The 20,641-nt window shown below is 43.9% G+C and overlaps 2 protein-coding genes across 5 annotated transcripts in view; one reads left to right on the top strand and one right to left on the bottom strand.

Annotated features, from left to right (window-relative positions):
* Positions 1 to 20,641, bottom strand: part of LOC126044754 (alcohol dehydrogenase 1) — a 40,351-nt gene that overhangs the window by 8,929 nt on the left and 10,781 nt on the right. The window contains exons 1-3 of one of the 4 annotated variants that reach the window (XM_049814908.1): positions 3,319 to 3,342; positions 2,543 to 2,691; positions 219 to 320 (exon numbers count right to left, since the gene is read on the bottom strand). In XM_049814908.1, coding sequence (XP_049670865.1) covers positions 219 to 296 — 78 coding nt within the window. In that variant the 5' untranslated portion in view covers positions 297 to 320; positions 2,543 to 2,691; positions 3,319 to 3,342. The other 3 variants (XM_049814905.1, XM_049814906.1, XM_049814907.1) reach the window with 3 other exon arrangements.
* On the top strand, positions 13,458 to 20,579 carry C12H4orf17 (chromosome 12 C4orf17 homolog). The gene is made up of 8 exons (XM_049814926.1): positions 13,458 to 13,560; positions 15,350 to 15,547; positions 16,144 to 16,199; positions 17,628 to 17,792; positions 18,328 to 18,409; positions 18,812 to 18,968; positions 19,256 to 19,299; positions 20,233 to 20,579. Exons 1-8 carry the CDS (start codon positions 13,458 to 13,460, stop codon positions 20,322 to 20,324), a joined length of 897 nt encoding a protein of 298 aa, XP_049670883.1. The 3' UTR covers positions 20,325 to 20,579.

Here is a 20,641-nt window from a genome sequence, read left to right as displayed (position 1 = left end):
ATTAAAAAGCCAACCCTGAAAAACTTTTAAAACATTTTTTAAAGAACCTCATGATCAAATTTAGGACTTGAAGCATATTCCATAGGAGCTCACTGAATAGTAGATACTTACCTAGTGAATGTTTTCTGACTGGATCCTAAAAATCTATAGAAATAATTCTCATAAATAGTAAGATAGAATTCAAGTCACAATAGTTGTTTTAAAATTTTTTTTAGTACCTTTATGCGAACTTCATGTGCTTTTGGTGGGGCAACTTCTATTTCCTCAATAGAAAATGGTTTATTGGCTTCCCACATTACTGCTGCTTTGCATTTAATAACCTGCAAACAGAGCAAAGAAAAAGGGAATGGCACTTGCTTTTGCAAGTCACCACACAGACAGATTCTTACATTTCTGCATGTGAAACTCCTGCTCACATTTGGCGGGAGAGAGGGAAAACTACAGGAAAAAAAAACCCAAACCCAAGCTGCAACAAAAAAGCCAATACCAAAGCACAGTGTAAGCCCATTTTTTTCCCCCATCAAGATCATATCTGACTTTGTTTATATTTCTGTCATATGAAGTTTTCAGCAAGATGTATAAAAGTCTCCTAGAATAACTGGATACCTTATCCATCCTCATTGCTCCTTCTCTGTTTCTAACTTCCTTGGAGGATTATTTTTGCCATGTTGGATTACTGATGTACATGTGTCTCTTCTTGGAGATGCCACACTAAATGATGCCATGTATCAGGTTGTGATAAAGTCTGTATTGCCTAGAACTGCCTGTGTCAAGAACTGACAAAATTGCTAAAAATGGAATTCAGAGCTTAATACAGGTTTATAAACATTTTATTAGAGCCCATGTTCAGCCATGAGGTGATGACTGAGAGGACACCTATTTAAAATGACGTAGCACTGTGCAGAGGTAATCCTGAAGAAGCAACAGTCCCTTTAGTGCAAGATTATCTGTGCTACAGTACCTTGCTTCTCAAAAGGGTTCTTTAACTCAGGTGGGGTTACTCCCAATAGCCAAGACAGCTTTTTTTGTCTGTTAGGCTAAAGTTTGTCCGTTAGCTCCGCAGGCTTTGTCCAGCTGCTGACGGGCCTCTGGACTCCCCTGATCATCTGCCACTGACGGAGAAATGCACTCAGAAGAGAGAGGAGCGTTGTCCACTCCTCATCCCAGGCTCTCAGACAGAAGGTAGCACCAGTTTCCACCCTGCAAGCTCAGTCCTAGTGTATTTAAAGGTAGCGGGGCCTCTCTGCCCCCGTCTTCATTCCTGTTCTTCCTTGGTGGTTTCTGCCTACCCCAGAGCTTTAAACAACTCCAGGCCCTGCAATATGATTTTGCATGTCACCCTTATGGGTGACACTCTATTAAGTAAGTCCTCAGTCACTCTATTAAGTCCTACTGACTACAAGCATTCAGGTGGCATTGAGAGGGAAATTGAGGCCAATCGAGTCTATGATGCAAGAAGTTTAGCACGTGCATAAATATCCTGCATGACTGGGACCCTGGGACCAGGACAACTTAACACCAGTGTGCTGCAAAGCTCTCGGGGGGAAAAAAAATAAAGCAACTTTTTAGTATCAAAGCTTTTGAAGTAGAAGTAGAAATAACGTCTTAATTATCAACAAATTGTCAACTTGTAACAAAGAAAATTACTAGGAGACACTAAACATACAAAATTAAATAGCGCACTTTCAGCAGCCAGACCCAAAGTGGGAATGAGCACGACACTTTGAAAGACAGACTCAAGAGATATTTGCACTAAATTTAATGTTCTATGTGTCAAATGCAAGTGTGATTGATTAGTAAAAAATTCACAAGTGAGGCCAAAGATCACATTTTAAAGGGCTACATTTTCTTAGAAACTTACTTTAAAAAAAGGGCTTATCTATTTATACTGTATCCCACATAGCACAATAATGATTTCACAGCTTGCATGTGCAAAGCACACCTAGTGTTTATAAGAACAAAGGTAGCCAAGAACTGTGGACTGCTGAGAACAAATAAATCTCTCCTACAATTAGACACTGGTTAACTATGTATTGTTCTGATGGTTGAGTCCCTGCGAACTTTCACCGACTGTAACAGGATCCCACAGATGCACCACCCGCACACTATCTAAGGCAAACACTAGCTGGAGTCATAGGGGTTTTTCTGCTCATGTGTTCTACCAGCCTTACAAGTTACTGCAGCAGAGGGAGGGTAGGTGTAGAAACACACCCTTTTACAGAGCATAAGGATTATGCTGCTTGGTCATGTAAAGCACACAGTCACATGTTACTCCAAGATAAATACAGTGAAAAGAAGGCAGTTTAGTTACATCACAACACTTCATTTACTATGCTCAGTCCAAGGTTGAGGACTGAACTCGGTGAATTTACCTACAAGTGAACTACAATTAATTTTGCGCTTGTGGTATCTCAGAGTTAAAGAAAGCTTTTTTTTTTTTTTTCCCTCTTGTTTTGTTTGGTTTTAGAATAGTGAAGACAGCCAGCAATAACAGCAGACAATCCTGGTACTTTCTTAAGGCACAGTCTAGCAAGGTGCATACCTTCAGTTTCCATTTCTGGGTTTCTGTCTATCAACCTCTCTTGCATGTCTCTGGGTGTATGTTAGCATCATTCAGGTAGTGCAAGAAGCAGCATATGCTGTCTGTCTTCAGCAGTGGTATTAACTTACATCTCTCTTGTCACTTACTTTCTAGCAAAGATGTAAATACTCATTTCAGTCCCAGCTCAGTACTGCATTGCATGTGATACTTACTTTTAGTCTTCATTAACTTAAGCTCCAGACTTGTTATACGCATACTCAAATTTAATGACTGTCCTAACATCAGCACAATTACACCCTGAAATTTAACATAATATTAACTATGTCCTTTTTTTAGAAAAAAAATCTGATATGAATTATAAAGAAGCCAAAAATAGTATAAACCACTGTGGGATCTCAGAATGGAAACCCATAGAGCTGCTAAATACATTGATCGGAACACTTACTACATTGTATTATATTTTAAACTGTCCAATCAGAGAGTAAAAATAGTTCGCAAACCCTGGGGGGAGGTTATTCTTATTCTGGTGCTGTTACCTTATATTGCCTTCATGTTTAAAAAAATAAATAAATTATTGCCCTGAAGAGCATAACAACCATTTCCTAGCAGAGTACAGTGGCTTTCAAGTAAAGGCAGCTCTCCTGTACCAGCTTCCTCCCAAACTCTCACCTGTGCTATCCCACCAGGACTTACGGCATCCCTGCAAAGAAACTGCATTTAAAAATGCATTACTCGGCTGCAGCAAATAAACTTTTCTAACATAAACTTTTGCTTACTTTGCCTGCCGTACTCATGTTGACTGGTGTGTCTCTTTCGAGTCTTGCCACCACTGATTTCTCGGGCCAAGAATTCAGTCAGCTGCAAAGCAGTCAGGCTGCTGATACCACAAGTCCTGTCCAATACACTGGAAACCAGTCTTGTGAAGTGCTCCTGCAAGTGCACTGCTTTGACCTTTCAGCTGAGCCTCCCAGCTCAGAGTCCCACCCCTTAATCAGCCAAAGCACTAGAACGAAAATAAACCACCCACCTGCTGAAACATCACTCTCTACTGTGCTTCTGTCTTCCCAATTCCTTTGTCATGGCCTTCCCCACCCTTTTCACATCCCACCTGTGGTTGCCCTCAACATCACAGCAAGAAAGTAACAGCCCTGGCTGGAAGCTGTCCCCTCTTTCCCCCTGCCTGGAGGTTGCCCTCCAAACCCAGTGCTCTCAGTGGCACTTTAGGTGCAAAGAGAAAAGGGGAGAGTGGCTCTTGAATTTACAGCAGCAGGGACGTACTGAGAACACAAAGGCTTTGCTGAATTACTCCAGTGCTACTCGTAAGAGCCCAGCTGATACATTAAAACATGCTATTGTGCAAGCTGCTTAAGAAACGTACACTGTCTGGCTGCGGCTGTACCTGCTGCTGATTCCTTAGATTTACAGTCTGGCTACTCATTAATCTGTTGGAACGGCTGTCAGTGAACAGTGACCGAGGACAACAGGCCAATTGTGCTGATGGGAAAGCAAAAATCAGTAAGTCAGCAAGAAGTGCTGCAAGAGGATGCGCGTTTCTTACCACATGCAACACCCAGCTCGATTTGTAAGTGATTGCCTGAACTGTTGGTTCCATCGACGCCCGCAAGTGCAGACGCCATCACTGCTCATGCACCCACACGCTCACCCTCTCTCAGCACAACGTCCTGGTGCAAGGGACTGGCTGGAGCTCAGCACTGCATGCCTTTACTGTGGATTTCAAGCCTCATCGATTTTCAAATTATGCCCAGCATGCTGAAATCAAGATTTTTCCTTCAGAAACAAGCAAAGAAAGAGATAAAATACTGCATATAACCTGACTAGTAATTACTAAGTACGGCACTCTCTCAGGTTTACCTGTATGACTGTAATTAATTTAAGAAGTGGTACGGGAAGAGGAAGCAGGGAGAAACGCAGTAGATGTACGTAACCTCAGGCAGGTACTTCAGGGACAGGGTGGCATTCTAGTGGCCTCAGAGACACAACTCCAGCCTGCCAGGGACGTGAGCTGTGTTTGGCCAGGGCTAGAAGAATAGAGGTCAAGAGCCCCTGCTAAACAATTTCAAGGACCCGCAGAGCAAAAAGGAGAGTCTGGCCTGAGGCTTCCTTTGGAAAAAGGCTAACAGAGTCCACAGATGGTGACCTGTCTCCCATCTGTGGAATGGCACACCTCAGGGTATTCATCCATACAGTTTGCTCTGCTCTTTTTTGAAAATAAGCTCCTCTCCTCATCCCCCCAAGACTTTTCATAGAATCATAGAATCATTTAGGTTGGAAAAGACCTTTAAGATCATCGAGTCCAACTGTTAACCTAGCACTGCCAAGTCCACCACTAAACCATGTCCCTAAGCACCACATCTACATGTCTTTTAAATACCTCCAGGGATGGTGACTCAACCGCTTCCCTGGACAGCTGGTTCCAATGCTTGACAACCCTTTCGGTCAAGAATTGTTTCCTAATATCCAATCTAAACCTCCACTGGCGCAACTTGAGGCCATTTCCTCTCATCCTATCGCTTGTTACTTGGGAGAAGAGACTGACACCCACCTCACTACAAACTCCTTTCAGGTAGTTGTAGAGAGCAACAAGGTCTCCCCTCAGCCTCCTTTTCTCCAGGCTAAACAACCACCATTCCCTCAGCCACCTCTCATAAGACTTGTGCTCCAGGCCCTTCACCAGCTTCATTGCTCTTCTTTGGACATGCTCCAGCACCTCCATGTCTTTCCTGCAGTGAGGGGCCCAAAACTGAACAGAGGACTCGAGGTGCGGCCTCACCAGTGCTGAGTACAGGGGAACAACCACCTCCCTGCTCCTGCTGGCCACACTATTTCTGATACAAGCCAGGATGCTATTGGCCTTCTTGGCCACCTGGGCACACTGCTGGCTCATATTCAGCCGGCTGTCGACCAGCACACCCAGGTTCTTTTCCACCAGGTCGCTTTCTTCCCCAAGCCTGTAGCACTGCATGGGGTTGCTGTGACCGAAGTGCAGGACCCAGCACTGAGCCTTGTTGAACCTCATACAATTGGCTTCAGCCCATCGATCCAGCCTGTCCAGATCTCTCTGTAGAGCCTTCCTACCCTCAAGCTGATCAACCCTCCCACCCAACTTGGTGTCACCTGTAAACTTACTGAGGGTGCAGTACTCTATCCCCTCATCCAGGTCACTGATAAGGAGATTAAACAGAACTGGCCCCAATACTGAGCCCTGGGGAACACCACTTGTGACTGGCTGCCAACTGGATTTAACTCCATTCACCACAACTATTTGGGCCTGGCCAGCCAGCCAGTTTTTCACCCAGCAAAGGGTATGCCCATCCAAGCCATGAGCAGCCAGTTTCTCCAGGAGAATGCTGTGGGAAACGGTGTCAAAGGCTTTACTAAAGTCCAAGTAGACAACATCCACAGCCTCTCCCCCATCCACTAAGCTGGTCACCTTGTCATAGAAGGAGATCAGGTTGGTCAAGCAGGACCTGCGTTTCATAAACTCATGCTGACTGGGCCTGATCACCTGGTTGTCCTGTATGTGCCGTGTGATGGCACTCAAGATGATCTGCTCCATAACCTTCCCCAGCACCATGGTCAGAATGACAGGCCTGTAGTTCCCCGGATCGTCCTTCTGGCCCTTCTTGTAGGTGGGCGTCAAGTTTGCTAACCTCCAGTCAATTGGGACCTTCCCAGTTAGCCAGGACTGCTGATAAATGGTTGAAAATGGCTTGGTGAGCACTTTTCACCAGCTCCCTCAGTACCCTTGGGTGGATCCCATCCAGCCCCATAGACTTGAGTGTGTCTGTGTGGTGTAGCAGGTCACTAACCATTTCTCCTGGGATTATGGGGAGCAAAGAGTCACACCAGTCACACTCCTCTTTTTCCCCGCAAGTGTAAAAAAACCTCCCCACACTTCTTCCATTTATTGCTTTTCTCCAACTTCTTGTGGACAATGGCATATATTCCCACTTCTGCTGAGTACAAAAAGAAAGTGTGCCCCATTTTTCTGCAAAAGACCTTAAAATCATGTCGAGCAACTTAAATGTAATTTATTGATGAGCCAAAGTTTTTACCCTCCTCTTTGTTCCCAAGATGGCTTGCAAAACCTACAAAGCCAACAAAAAATTAAATGAGTAGCAGTCACTCACAGGTACAATGTCCTGAAATAGCTGCACCTGGAGACCACAAGCTAATGGACTGCTATGGTCCCCCTGTGCGACCAAAAGCACTGATTCTGGTCCACCATCACAGGGAGGGAAAAGTCATCTCTGGCAGCTGTGCTTTCTGGAATATGAGCAGTGGTAAGGAAATAGGAGCCTGTGAAACCCAGAGTCTACATAATAGTGCTTGTAAACTTGGAGGGTTTCTAAGGCGACCTGAAAAGTGTACTGGAGTTGCAACTTCAGTGTAGCAGGAATCTTGTTTTTGTGGACAAAGCACCATTGGAGAAATCTCTGGCAATAAACAGTGGCCACATTGCAATGTAGATTTCTAGATTTTCTTCCTGTTACTAGATTCAAACTGCAATTGCATGACTACATTTAAGATCCTTACTGGTCAATGCCTGAAAATACATTTTTATGCTTACTCGTTTAACCCCATTAACCCTACTTGATGATGACAATTTCACCTGTTGAAACTATGTAGCACTGCACTTGTACGCTAGAAAAAATCATCCCTAAAATCTTGTCCAAAAGCATGAATTTTCTTGAACACAAAACCCCACGGTCAGGTGATTTTATAGTCCTGTGCGAAGCCTTTTTTTGTGTGTCCACATGCAAATATTAATTCTCTACAGAAATCGGTTATTTCTGGTCACGAATATCCTCATGTTAAAGAGGAAGAGTGCTAAAAACATAAAGGATGAAGCGGAGGTACACAAGCTCTTCCCTCTGCTAACGTCAGGAAAAAGATGTGGCTGTGCTGCTGCCATGGTAGCGCACAGTTCAGAATTGCCAACAGAATCGGTTCTAGAACCTCCCCGGATCACCAGCCCTGCGCCCTGTCACAGCTGCTCAGCAGAGCAGACGAGCCAGGCTGCTGCTCGCTCAGCTGAAGACCCCTACCCAAGGAAAGACGTGAATCCTTGCTACAGGGTGAATGTTACCTGCTGCAGCAGGCAAAAGGGTACTGGCAACTTAGCATCCTGCCAAGGAGGACCTCTACTGCACGGTTCCTCAGGTAGTTAGACCTTTCTGTCCATTACATCACTTACACACTTTCCAGGTACAGACTGAGAACTAGTGAAAAAGCAATAAATGACCTAAGTTTCATTTTTTCTCAAGAACCCGTTAGCACAATCAGATATAAGACTACGCTAAATAACTGTTGTACACATCCTTTGTAAGGAAACAGGAAGCCTTTAAGTATTTTTGAATACTGCAATGATAATCAACATTTTGTGTGTGATTTTACCTACGATACAAAAATGACAGTGCTGGCTGGTAACATTGTTCTGTCAAACATCCAATTGTTCATAGTATTGCTGCATTTAATTCTACTAATTTAAATATTAACAATGTCGTAAGTTGCTATTTTGGTAAAGTAACACGCCTAAAATCCCCAAAACATATTGTACCAGCAATTATTGTATATAATACTCTGAGGTTGCTAAATAACTAGTGAGATTCTAAAAGTATGTTTCACAAGACAGTTTAGATTACCAAAGAAAACCCACCAAACAATTTATTAAAGAAGAAAACCCTCCCACATGAACTTCATTTTAAAAAACTTCAGTTAGATATAGTTAGTCCTTTATAGGTAGCCAACACAAAAATGTAAGTAGGATTAGGTAGAAAAACAGAAGGCCCAGAATAAAGAAAGTATTTTCTGCTCCTCCAAGTTACTTTATACACTATTTCGAACAAGCATTTAATCTTAAGCATATGGAGAGGATATTTTACGGTAAAAAAATTTATAAGGGTTTGGAAAAGCTAGTCTCCCAATTAGTTTTTTGGGTTTTTTAAGTTATAAAAGTTGGCTGAGAAATACAAATGCAATCAGGATGTTACACAAAATAGCCATTTTCATTACTTCATTGTTCAGTCAATCCACTACAACCAAAATCAGAAGATGTGTATTTTTACTTTTGATATCAGGAGATACAGGTATTTTAAATTAGAAAAAAAAAAAAGGATGAGCTTGCTGTAAGCTACAAACCATTTGCATGAACCGTAGCTTCCACCCTGCCTCCTCGTGCACTGAAATGTGATGACTCACAGGTGACTAACACTGACCTTGCCCCAGTTGGTTTGTCAGGGCATAGGATGACCTTAACACAAGACCTTCAACTATGGAATTTATACTTTTTGATTTCAGTTGGGCAAGCCTTCTCACGTCTGTTGACCTTCTATGCACATTGCAAAATCTGTCAGTTCACTTAAGTTTCTCCCCTGGTCAGATGTAGTTATGGAATAAAAATGTAACCATGAAAAACATTAAGACCTGCTTAAACAGATGTCCTGTCCTTTCCCAACCCTCTTTTCTCCACATATTCCTTAAAATATGCTGCTTCCTGACCCCAACAGATAACTGACAAATGCTTATTCCATTCTTAGCCCATCCAGGCTCTTACAATCAGCAGCCCTTACAGGTGAATTTCTTATATTTGAATCTTAGAATGAATCATAGAGTCACAGAATGAATCATAGAATGGTTTGGGTTGGAAGGGACCTTAAAGATCTTCTAGTTCCAACCCCCCCGCACCCCCCCCCCGGGCAGGGACACCTTCCACCAGACCAGGTTGCTCAAAGCCCCATCCAACCTGGCCTTGAACACTTCCAGGGATGGGGCATCCACAACTTCTCTGGTCAACCTGTTCCAGTGCCTCACCACCCTCACAGGGAAGAACTTCTTCCTTACATCTAATCTAAATCTACCCTCTTTCAGTTTAAAGCCATTACCCCTCATCCTATCACTACATGGCCTTGTAAAAAGTCCCTCTCCAGCTTTTCTGTAGGCCACCTTTAAGTACTGGAAGGCTGCTGTAAGGTCTCCCTGGAGCCTTCTCTTCAGGCTGAACAACCCCTACTCTCTCAGCCTGTCTTCACAGGAGAGGTGCTCCAGCCTCCTGATCATCTTTGTGGCCCTCCTCTGGACTCAATCCAACAGGTCCATGTCCTTCATATGTTGGGGGCCCCAGAGCTGAACACAGTACTCCAGGTGGGGTCTCACGAGAGTGGAGTAGAGCGGGAGAATGACCTCCCTCGATCTGCTGGTGACGCTTCTTTTGATGCAGCAAACACACATGGCTGGGTTATGTTGAGCTTCTCATCAACCAACACCCCCAAGTGCTTCTCCTCAGGGCTGCTCTCAATCCATTCTCTGCCCAGCCTGTATATGTGCTTGAGATCACCCCAACCCATGTGCAGGACCTTGCAATTGGCCTTATTGAACTTCATGAGGTTCGCACAGGCCCACCTCTCAAGCCTGTCAAGATCCCTCTGGATAGCATCCCTTTCCTCCAGTGTGTCGACCACACCACACAGGTTGGCGTCGTTGGCAAACTTGCTGAGGGTGCACTCAATCCCGCTGTCCATGTTGCCGACAAAGATGTTAAACAGTGCTGATCCCAATACCGACCCCTGAGGAATGCCACTCATCACTGGTCTCCACTTGGCCATTGAGACATTGACCACAACTCTTTGAGTGTGACCATCCAGCCAATTCCTTATCCAGCGAGTGGTCCATCCATCAAATCCATGTCTCTCCAATTTAGAGACAAGGACGTTGTGTGGGACAGTGTCAAATGCTTTGCACAAATCCAGGTTGCTATTCCCTTATCTGCCAACGCTGTAACCCTGTTCTAGAAGACCACCAAATTTGTTAGGCATGATTTGCCCTGAGTGAAGCCATGCTGGCTGTCACCAATCACCTCCTTATTTTCCATGTGCCGTAGCAGTTTCCAGAAGGATCTACTCCACGATCTTGCCATGCACAGAGGTGAGACTGACTGCCCTGTTGTTGCCTGGGTCTTCCTTTTTTCCCTTTTTAAAAATGGGGGGGTTATTTCCCCTTTTCCAGTCCGTGGGAACTTCCCCAGACTGCCAGGACTTCTCAAATATGATGGATAGTGGCTTAGCCACTTCAGCCACCAGTTCCCTCAGGACCCATGGAGGCATCTCATCAGGTCCCATGGACTTGTGCACCTTTAGGTTCCTTAGATAGTCTCGAACCTGATCTTCTGCCAACGGTTTTTCATTCTCCCACTCCCTGCCTTTGCCTTCTGTGACCCGGGCAGTGTGGCGGGAGCACTTGCCAGTGAAGACTGAGGCAAAAACATCATCAAGTACCTCAGCTTTCTCCATGTCCCAGGTAACCAGGCCTCCTATTTCCTTCCAGAGAGGGCCCACATTTTCCTTAGCCTTCCTTTTATCACCAATGTACCTATAGAAGCTTTTCTTGTTGCCGTTGATGGCCCTGGCCAGGTTAAATTCTATCAGGGCTTTAGCCTTCCTAACCTGATCCCTGGCTGCTCGGACAATTTCTCTGTATTCATCCCAGGCTACCTGTCCTTGCTTCTGCCCTCTGTAGGCTTCCTTTCTGTGTTTGAGTTTGTCCAGGGTCTCCTTGTTCATCCATGCAGGCCTCCTGGTGTTTTTGCTTGACTTCCTCTTTGTTGGGAGGCATCACTCCAGAGCTTGGAGGAGGTAACCCTGGAATACTAACCAGCTTGCTTGGGCCCCTCTTCCCTCCAGGGCTTTATCCCATGGTACTCTACCAAGCAGACCCCTGAAGAGGCCAAAGTCTGCTCTCCTGAAGTCCAGGGTAGCGAGCTTGCCGTGCGCTCTCCTTGCTGCCCTAAGGATCTTGAACTCCACCATTTCATGGTCACTGTAGCCAAGGCTGCCCTTGAGCTTCACATTCCCCACCAGCCCCTCCTTGTTGGGGAGAACAAGGTCCAGCATAGCACCTCTCCTTGTTGGCTCCTCTATCACTTGGAGAAGGAAGTTATCATCAACGCATTCCAGCAACCTCCTGGATTGCTTATGCCCTGCTGGGTTGTCTCTCAAACAGATATTGGGGTGGTTGAAGTCCCCCATGAGGTCCAGGGCTTGTGAACGTGAGGCTGCTCCTGAGGGACTCATCTCCTCCATCTTCCTGGTCGGGTGGCCTGTGGCAGACCCCCACTATAATGTCACCTGTCCCTGCCCTCCCTTTAATCCTGACCCATAAGCTCTTGGTCAGCTCCTCATCCATGCCCAGGCAGAGCTCCACGCACTCCACCTGGTCATTGACATAGAGGGTGACACCACCTCCTTGTGTCCCCTGCGTGTTGTTCCTAAGGAGCCTGTATCCTTCCATTCCAACACTCCAGTCATAGCAGCCATCCCACCATGTCTCCGTGATGCCAATAAGATCATTGCCTTGCAGGCATGCGCACGCGTCTAACTCCTCTTGCTTATTCCCCATGCTACGTTTGTTTGCATAGAGGCATTTAAGTTGGGTCCCCGATGAAGCTGACTTACTGGCTGGAGTGGCTGGAATTCCTTTGTGCTGCTCTTCAGGTGCTCTCCTGCTGACCTGTGATCCCTTTCTAGGCTCTGGGCATTCACTGCTGGCACTGGCATCAAACTGGTAGGAGTGGGATGGATTGAGGTTTCCCTTCCCCGGCAACTTTAAAGCTCTCTTCACCAGCTTTGGCAAGCCTATGACCGAAGATGCTTTTCCCCTTCTCTGACAGATGGACCCCATCAAGCCACCAGTAGGCCACATTTCTTAAACCGAGTCCCATGGTCTAACTCCTGGCTGTGGCACCAGTCCCATAACCATTTGTTGATTTGCCAGGTTTGACTGGCTCTTTCAAACCCCTTCCCTTTGACTGGGAGGACTGATGAAAAACTACCTGTGCTCCAGAGTCCCTCACTGCCGCTCCCAGGGCTCTGTAATCCTTCTTGATGCTCCTCAGACTGCTCCTGGTTGTATCACTGGTGCCCACATGAAACAACAGCAACTGTACAAGGCTTGGTGGTCTCTTGGTGACATCCCTGATACAAGCCCCCAGTAAGCAGCACGCCTCTCTAGAGAGTGTGTCAGCAGAATGGGTGCCTCTGTACCTCTCAGAAGAGTGTCGCCTACTACTATCACCTGTCACCTTTTCTTAGCTGCGCTGGTTGTTATACAGGGAGCAGACTGGGCTGCCTTACTTAGCTCCAGAGTCTCTCCTGATGTAACTCTTCTGTGTGACATCTGCAAGGTGCCTCCAATAAACTGCCATTCTTAGGATGTTCCCAATCTTAGACGTTATGGTACTGAGTATTCTAAGCAAGTGCCAGAGGCAAGGAACAGTGTGAACATTAATGACTGCTACTACAGGAAAGGAAAAAAACCAAACAAGTTAATGGTAATAAGCTACTAGTCTATTATTCAACCCCTAAAACCAAAATCTAGAACAGATATCAACTACTAAGAGACATGCGACTGTCCCTCTGCATACACAACCCTTAGTAAAGATAGAAACCAAAAAGGCCTTGATGTCTCCTTTGCTATCATCACTTGTCCCTGCAGTTCTTGTCACAAGACAGAAAGCAATCCACTCCCCCTCCTTCAATACAGTCTGTTACTACGAAAAGGTGTCTCAGATATGCACAGGAAGGAGCGGCATACACAAGCAGCGTTGGGTGCCCGAGGTAACTACCTGGGAGTGGAGCAGTAGGTAGCTTGCTTCCACCCTCCTGTGCTTCTCCAAATTGTATATGAAAGAGGTAGAAATAACAAGAAAAAGAGTAATTGAAGTTTCGACTACCTTTCAGTCTATGTGAGTTCATGTTCTTTACTTCACCTCCAGTGTTTGGCCTCAGGCAATCAGCAGAAGAGCCAACCTGCTCTGCAGAAAGACGCTCCGCAAAAGAATAAGAAAGTTTACACAACAAATACCGATTTCTTGTCAGTGTATGAACCTCAGTTCAACCACATGTGGAAGTATGACCGAAGTTACTCTCAGCCTAGCTGCTCAGGGAGAAAGTACTACTTTTCCAGGAACATTCCCCATCCTAGGATGGTCTGTCACATGCCAGGTAAGAGTTGTTGAGGGACCACACAGATAGCCTGGACAACTGCCCTGGCAAACACAAAGAGAAATGCGAGTGTAATGTGATTTTGTTCCAAAAGTACCCACAGCTCCTGTCTCCTGTTTCTAAGAGAAGCATTTAATCAACAAAAGCCATTACCTTAATTTTAATCCACTAAGCATCTTTACCTGTCCTCAGCAATGAATAATCTCAGGTTGGTAACGTAAAGGTTAGCAGTACTAAATTCTTTACAAGGTACAACTACAACTATTTTACCAAGACAACTGTCTGGGATTTCTTTTAAACTAAAATAATTTCCTTCAAGCTGAAATAATTTCTTCCTCTTTCCTTCTGTGCTCACAAGTGTACCATAAGTGCCAGAGACAGGTTGTCACAATTTTCTTCTCTATTTCACTCTCACCTAAATAATTCTTGTACTTTTCCAGGAGCAACATATTACACAATGCAGCATTTAATAAGAGTAACCTGGTACCCTAAAAACACCATGCTGCTCTGCTGTGTACTAGATCTAGCTGTGATTACTCTGCCTATACCTGAAAGGAAGTCAAAATCAGTGTGCCATTTGCATCAGCATACGAAATAGTACTTCTAGGGATTAGCTTTTGTTTCAGAAGCTGACCCTGTAGGTTTGCACAAAGACATCTTTCTGGCAGTGGCTGAAGGAAAATTGCTGATACAAGGCCAGATTTATACTGCAGAAGGAACAGAAGAGTCATGTAGGGGAAAAAAGGTCTCTGCTGAGTTTCTTGGGGACTGTTAGAATAAGTAGATACTTCATCCAGATTGGTATTGGTAGCTGATGAGTCTGTGATACAACTTCTGTAATAAGGGATGAAAGGTGATGCAGGACCAAATCAGTCTGGAATAAAATTGGATTTCTTGCGTCTTGGAAGGGGTGCCTTTGAAGGAACAAAGCAAGACTCCTCCTTTCAGATTGACCACCCAGCATATAATGTACACAACTCTGTGTACCTGTGTGTGCATATATATGTATATATAAAATCCACCTAATGTAAAAACATAGAACACATAAAAAATAAAGTATGTATTTGTGTGTGTATGTCTCTCTTTTTCTAGAACCTGGTAAAAGACAAGCTGACCACAGCCAGCAAAGACCAAAGTCTTAGACGGCTTAGCCAGATTAATTTGGTGGATACATTTGTACTCTCAGTAATGTTTAGCTGTAATTACTTTCTGCTTAAGATTTGCCTCATGTCAGATACTAAACAGAATCAAGGTTCTGAAAATCCTCATCAGCTACTTAATAGCGCGGCTTCTTTGTCATGTTAAATCCAGTTTGACTTACAATAATGATAAAAATAGTGGTTGTTTATAAAATTCCTTTTACCCTGGCTAAGAAAGGAGGGTTCTAGTTCTTCATTAAATGCTGCAACTCTCATTGAAAACTACAAGCTTTTTAAGAGAGGTAGAACAATGATTCTTATCTCCTGACTGGCATTGCTAAATGAGCATTCTTCACCCTACCTGGCCACTCTCCAGATTTTATCTGCAACGTCATCACTGTTCAGGTAGTTATTGATCACACCGTCCTCTGTAACAGACTGCTTACGGCCCTCTGCCATCTATTCAAGTATGCCAAGTTTATTCACTGTCTACACACCATTCCGTAAGCCCTGTATTATTACACACAAATTTCAGGTTTGATAGCCCTGTTTTCCATTCTTCCAGCCGAGACTCTCCTTGGAGATCACCTGCTAAGTTAACTGCGGGTGTTTATTGTAGTAAAGACTGTATCCTTCATTTTTTTGCACAGGATTAAACAATGCTCCGGTCTGTGTTGTAAGAAGCAGCTTTTCAAGAGAATTCCCATCTACTGGCAACAAAGTCATCCTCACGCAAGAAGCTGATCAAGAACATGCGCTAGCCACAAGCAACATGTCTGCCAACTGCTGCCTTCCAAAGCTCGAGGGCTTCACGCGAAGGGAGCTAGGCACTCCACAGTTCATGACACGTGAGTAGAGGCACCAAACTGCCCTACTATACAGCAGCGGAAGAGGAAACTGAGCTGTTAAAGATGCAACCAGGTCTCAGTCAGGGCACTGTGTCATCACAGCTCAGGTCCAGCTAAAGGGAACATAGGGCAATGAACGTACATTTAAAAGGCAAATATTTCTTCCCTTCTATGTGTGTTAGTCACCACATTTTACAAGATTTCTCCTTGCTAATTCCACTTGCATCTTCATAGCTTTTAGAGATTATATGCACGCTAGTTATCTAATAACTTCACAATTATCAGCTATTATGGCATCCGTAAGCAACACTCTGCAGTAGTAGTTACACAGCACTATAAGCATGTATCTATGAAATACACTTTCCAGGATATTCTTCAGATTTCTTAGGCATCTCAGCAAATAACTGCATTAATGTACTATGTGAGGTAGTAAAAGCAAGCAAAAAAGGAAAGAAATATACCCCCTTAAAGATATCTAAAATATGGCTTGTGCATTTTAGCGATTAAAAATGCCCCCTGCCCCAATATAACATAAGGTGTATCTTATGGCCTTTATTTCTTCAACTTGAGAAAACACTTTGCCTGTTGATTTCCAGAAGGATATGCAGATGTTCCTGGAAGGATTCAAAATAACCCTTCTTCACCTGAAAAGGTAAGGGAAAAAAAGACACAGCTCTTTATTTTGGCACTTTCTCTCTCACTTCTCAACACTGTAACCTGAATTGACAGTCTCAGACTGCTAAGGAGGACAGCGCAGAACCAAAAGGAGGGATGTGAGGATCCCATGTGTAGAACACGAGAGCTTGGAAGGGAGATGATGTCAAGTAGGGTGATAACTAAGCTATAACTGTATCACTTTCAGCTCTGTAATGTCACTGTGCTTTGCTAGCAAGAAAAATGGCCAAACCCAATGAAGACGGGAATAAAATTCACTTTGTTTCAAACTGCTGAGGAAAAAACGTCACACTATACAACAAACAAGCACAAGAAAAAACTTCCTCCCCTCACAACGCAAAGATTCTTTAGATTACTTACTGCCAACAGTTTTACTTTTGCTGACACTGTTTTGTAGAAGCAGCACACTGGGCTTTAGATCCAACTTTGCTGCTGTGTTCATAAATTCCAGTAAAAGATTCTTTCTGCAATAGCTCCTTAGTCTCAAGCTGCGGGCTATCTAATTACTCGTCTGCCCTATTGCTACTGTACGAGAGCTGAAGGCTAAGTCAGTATTCCATTACAAACAGCATCACAAGGAGGACTGCACACTCTTCAGAAAATGGGAATGCAAGTGTTTCTGCACTGCTACTGGACAGCAGAGGGCACTACGAAGATGTTTTGCAGTAAAGATGCTAAAAATAAGGACTCACTTTTCTCCTAACTTTTCTATTTTTAACTGGGGGTGGGGGTCTCTCTAAATGTTATGTGGTTCCTGAGCTGGGTATAGTAAAGACCATGCTTTATTTTTATTGTTCATTTATACATGCAAAACACAGTTCTTCAAACTGCATTTACTGTGGTTTGGCTGCAAAATAACTACATAATATGACAGATACTGTCATATAGCCTCACTCAGTAAACTAGTTTGTTAATAGCTGTTAGCTGCCTTTTGCTTTTCCTCTGCACTTACAAACAGAACCTTCTGCCAATCACATTTTAATTCCTCATCCTTTAATAGACCGGTGAAGCCTGCACACGGAGAAATGAAGAGTAGTGGCTCAGCAGCATGCTACAAACCCATGATGGAAAAGCAAACAGACCACAGGGGTCCAGATTTAATCCCTTTCTCATCTGATTTCCATCAGTAGTTATCTGCCATCACTTTCATTCTCCTCCAATGTTACGCATTATGCCACAGATATCTACTATTATTCTCAGTGACTGTATATTAGAAGCTGTAACAATTAACCTATCCAATTAACCTACAGGTGGTTATATTCAACCAAATAACAGTTTTAGATGTGTTTTCTGTTGCACAGCCTTGCTGGGGACTAGTGTTAGCCATACACTTCACGTTGCCTTTAATTGCTGCTTAAATGGAGTCAAGCCATTCCTTTACACATTGTTTTCTATTTTGGAAAAGCTTTTGAAAAAACAATTCCAAGCCTCTGCACAACCTGCAAACGGAGAGGGAAACCACGTCATGTCTCTCACCCAGCCCTCCACTCCACTCATCAACTTGGATTACAGTCCTTGCATCCAGAATAATGTGAATTCTGACTCGAGCTACCTGGATCAGAAAATAAAGGTAAGACAGGAGTGCTACAGTATATGGCTTCCTATGATGTTACACATTTTTATTTCTCCTGAGGATGGCATGAGACTTTATTGGTCAGATTCCCTTCCCCCACTGCCCCAATGAGGAGTCTACTGACTTTTGTATTTAGCATTTACTCTTGAGTTTCTTTCACCTGACCACAAGCTGCTATGGGCAGTCACTGGGGGAGCAATGCAGCTGGCACACGGGCTGAAACTTGTTCTCCAAAACCAGCCTGCAAATATTACATCACATGCAAGGGGTTTTATATGTAGTAAACACTGCTTAGGATTTCCTTCCTGTGTCTCTGAAGTGCTGTGTACATGGCACTCGCTCAACATCACCTTTTGCAGACTGCTGTCCTTAGCTCACACTGTGGCAAAACTGATGAGACATCTTAGGCTAGGCAATTTGCACAGCTGTAGAACTGCACACTCACACAGCTAGAGCTTAACTAAAACACATGCAAAAACTGTTGCGAATCAGCTTCTCTTCCTTCATGGTAACCATCCTGTACATCTTCCAGGTGCTGGAAAAACTGAGCGAAATTTTGCAGACAGATTCACTTACCGAGATCCAAAAATGGTTCGCAAGGGCAAGTAAAAAAGGTAACACATGCATCTGCATCCCTTTCTGAAAAATATGCACTCTTGTACATTTGCATAAAACCCTGAAATTCTCATAGACCTGAACTGGAGGGGGTTGCTGAGGTGGAAGGAATAGGATGCAGTGAAGTGTGCTTGGCCCAGTTGTGGCTGTGCTAAGCAGTAAGGTGACAGTACATAGAAATTAGTCACTCAGACCTCAGCGCACTCAGGTTTGGTGCAGGGTAGAAAAACGTGCTCTCCCAGTGGAGCTGTGGGCTGGGGGAAGGCAGAAAGCAAACAAAACATGTCTCTCTGATGTCCTTATGCCCTTTGAAAATGAGGTAAGGGAACTCCTGAATTCACCCCTAAACATCCAGATCAGCAAGTGGGAACTTTAATAACATTTCTACCTTCACATTTCAGAGAAAGACTTTGTGTCCAGTCTGATATATTCAGAACTGACTGACAAAGCTGTGCTGAATTCTAAGGAAGGTACAGCAGAGAACATGAATAGCCAGAGTCTGCTAACGCCTCTCCCTACTCTTCAGAAAGTTCCAGGAGGGGAAATGAATCAGTCCAGGTAAAATCTGATGAGAGGCTGCTAGGATTAGGGATAAACCAAACCTCATAACCAGAAATGTTTGTTTTCTCCTCCCATGAAAAATGCAACTTTGTGATTGAAGTTTATCATGCACAGCCTTAATCAAAAATGCTCCTAACTACAAACAACCCCACACTTTTGGATACAAATTTAGTTATTACAGGAACATCATAAAGTTTTAGGAGCACTTGAAACCCCTTTGAGAAAAACCTCCCATATATTGCAGTGCACATTGTAAAGTTAGACGTTCTTTCTTTTTCACTCAGGTCTTCGGCTAAAGAATCACTGGCAAGTCGAAATGTGAAACAGAGTAAGTAATGGAAATTATGAATGCGTCTAGGACGCTAGTCACCAAACAGTACAGGGACTGTGAATGTTCAGAAGCTCCAACTTTTGCCTTCGCAGCAGGATGCAAATTAGAATCACAGAATCATAGAATTCAGTGACAATATGAGAAATTACATTTAAAACCTGAATTTAAGTTCTTTAAGAGCTAGATACTCAAGACCCTCTATTCTTGCAGCCACTCAATTAGTTTCTCTTGATACAACATTCATGTAAATCTTCTAACTGGTGTAACTCAGAAATACAGCAAGGTGAGTGACATGCATACAATTGCACCTGCCTCTTGCTAGAAAGAGGCACTCAGACACACTTGTCTCAGAAAGAGGCATTAATTTAATCTCTTCACTAAAATCTGCTCCTGTAAGTTACATACAAGCTGAAACTCCTGCCAATGAACTTTGGGATTTGCCCTCATCTAACGTATCTCCCTCACTCTTTGCAGGCTAAATCAGGCTTTCTCAGACTTTTTCAGCTACCAAAGCCTACTTTTGCATCTTCTACCCAGTCAGGGCAAGCCAACAATACTGGCACTCAGAAGAAACACCACTATCACCTCTTTGTGTCCCTTCTGAAGCACACAGAGGCAACAAAAGTCAGTCCCATACTATGTTATCATTTTAATAAAGCCATTCATGACAGTTTGAATGCTACCAGCATTTACTATTGTTTGTAACTCTACTGGAGGAGTGGGTGGAGAGTAATCTTACATAAGAACGAGAAGAAAAAAGAAGAAACCTCCAAAGCAACCCTCTGCTTTTCGAAGTGGTGTCCAAGGAGGCTTCTTTGCTAATGAGTGGATGTGCTTCTCATCTGTGTATGGAACAAAGCCAAACCAGTCTAACATAATCCTAAGCCTATCCTGATAATATACAGCTTTCTTTTTCAAAATGTTTTCCAGAAAGGGAGAAAGAATGTCATTTGCTTTCAAGGCTGAGGAACAGAGGTCCAGCACAAGCAGACACACTGCTCCCAGGGAAGAACTCCAACTGAGAAGGTGCTATGGAAACAAGTGACCATCCTGCCTTCACACTCCACAGAAGTCTGACCTGTGCCACAGCCACTCCAAACAACAGATATCCCCCTTTCCAGTGGAGCCCCCCCTATTCAGAGCCACTGAAGCATCTCCCAGTCACCATCACATACAGAAATATGTATTCTTAGCAGTTGTATCAGAAAGATATCTGTTCAGACTCCTTGTTAAAATAATTTTATGCTCATTATATTTACTCCTCAAGCAATTCAACCAAACCATACTGCAGAGGTACATGAGAAGTGAGCTAAATCAAAAAAAGGACAGAGGCAACACC

The sequence above is a fragment of the Accipiter gentilis genome, chromosome 12, assembly GCF_929443795.1.
Source record: "Accipiter gentilis chromosome 12, bAccGen1.1, whole genome shotgun sequence".
Classification (NCBI taxonomy): domain Eukaryota; kingdom Metazoa; phylum Chordata; class Aves; order Accipitriformes; family Accipitridae; genus Astur; species Astur gentilis.
This window is presented reverse-complemented; position numbering and strand designations above follow the sequence as displayed.

Coding starts and splice junctions, on each gene's coding strand:
- C12H4orf17 (XM_049814926.1), top strand. CDS start 13,458: ATGTGGAAGTATGACCGAAGTTACTCTCAGCCTAGCTGCTCAGGGAGA. Junction 13,561..15,349: donor GATGGTCTGTCACATGCCAG/GTAAGAGTTGTT, acceptor TTTTTTGCACAG/GATTAAACAATGCTCCGGTC. Junction 15,548..16,143: donor CACTCCACAGTTCATGACAC/GTGAGTAGAGGC, acceptor GTTGATTTCCAG/AAGGATATGCAGATGTTCCT.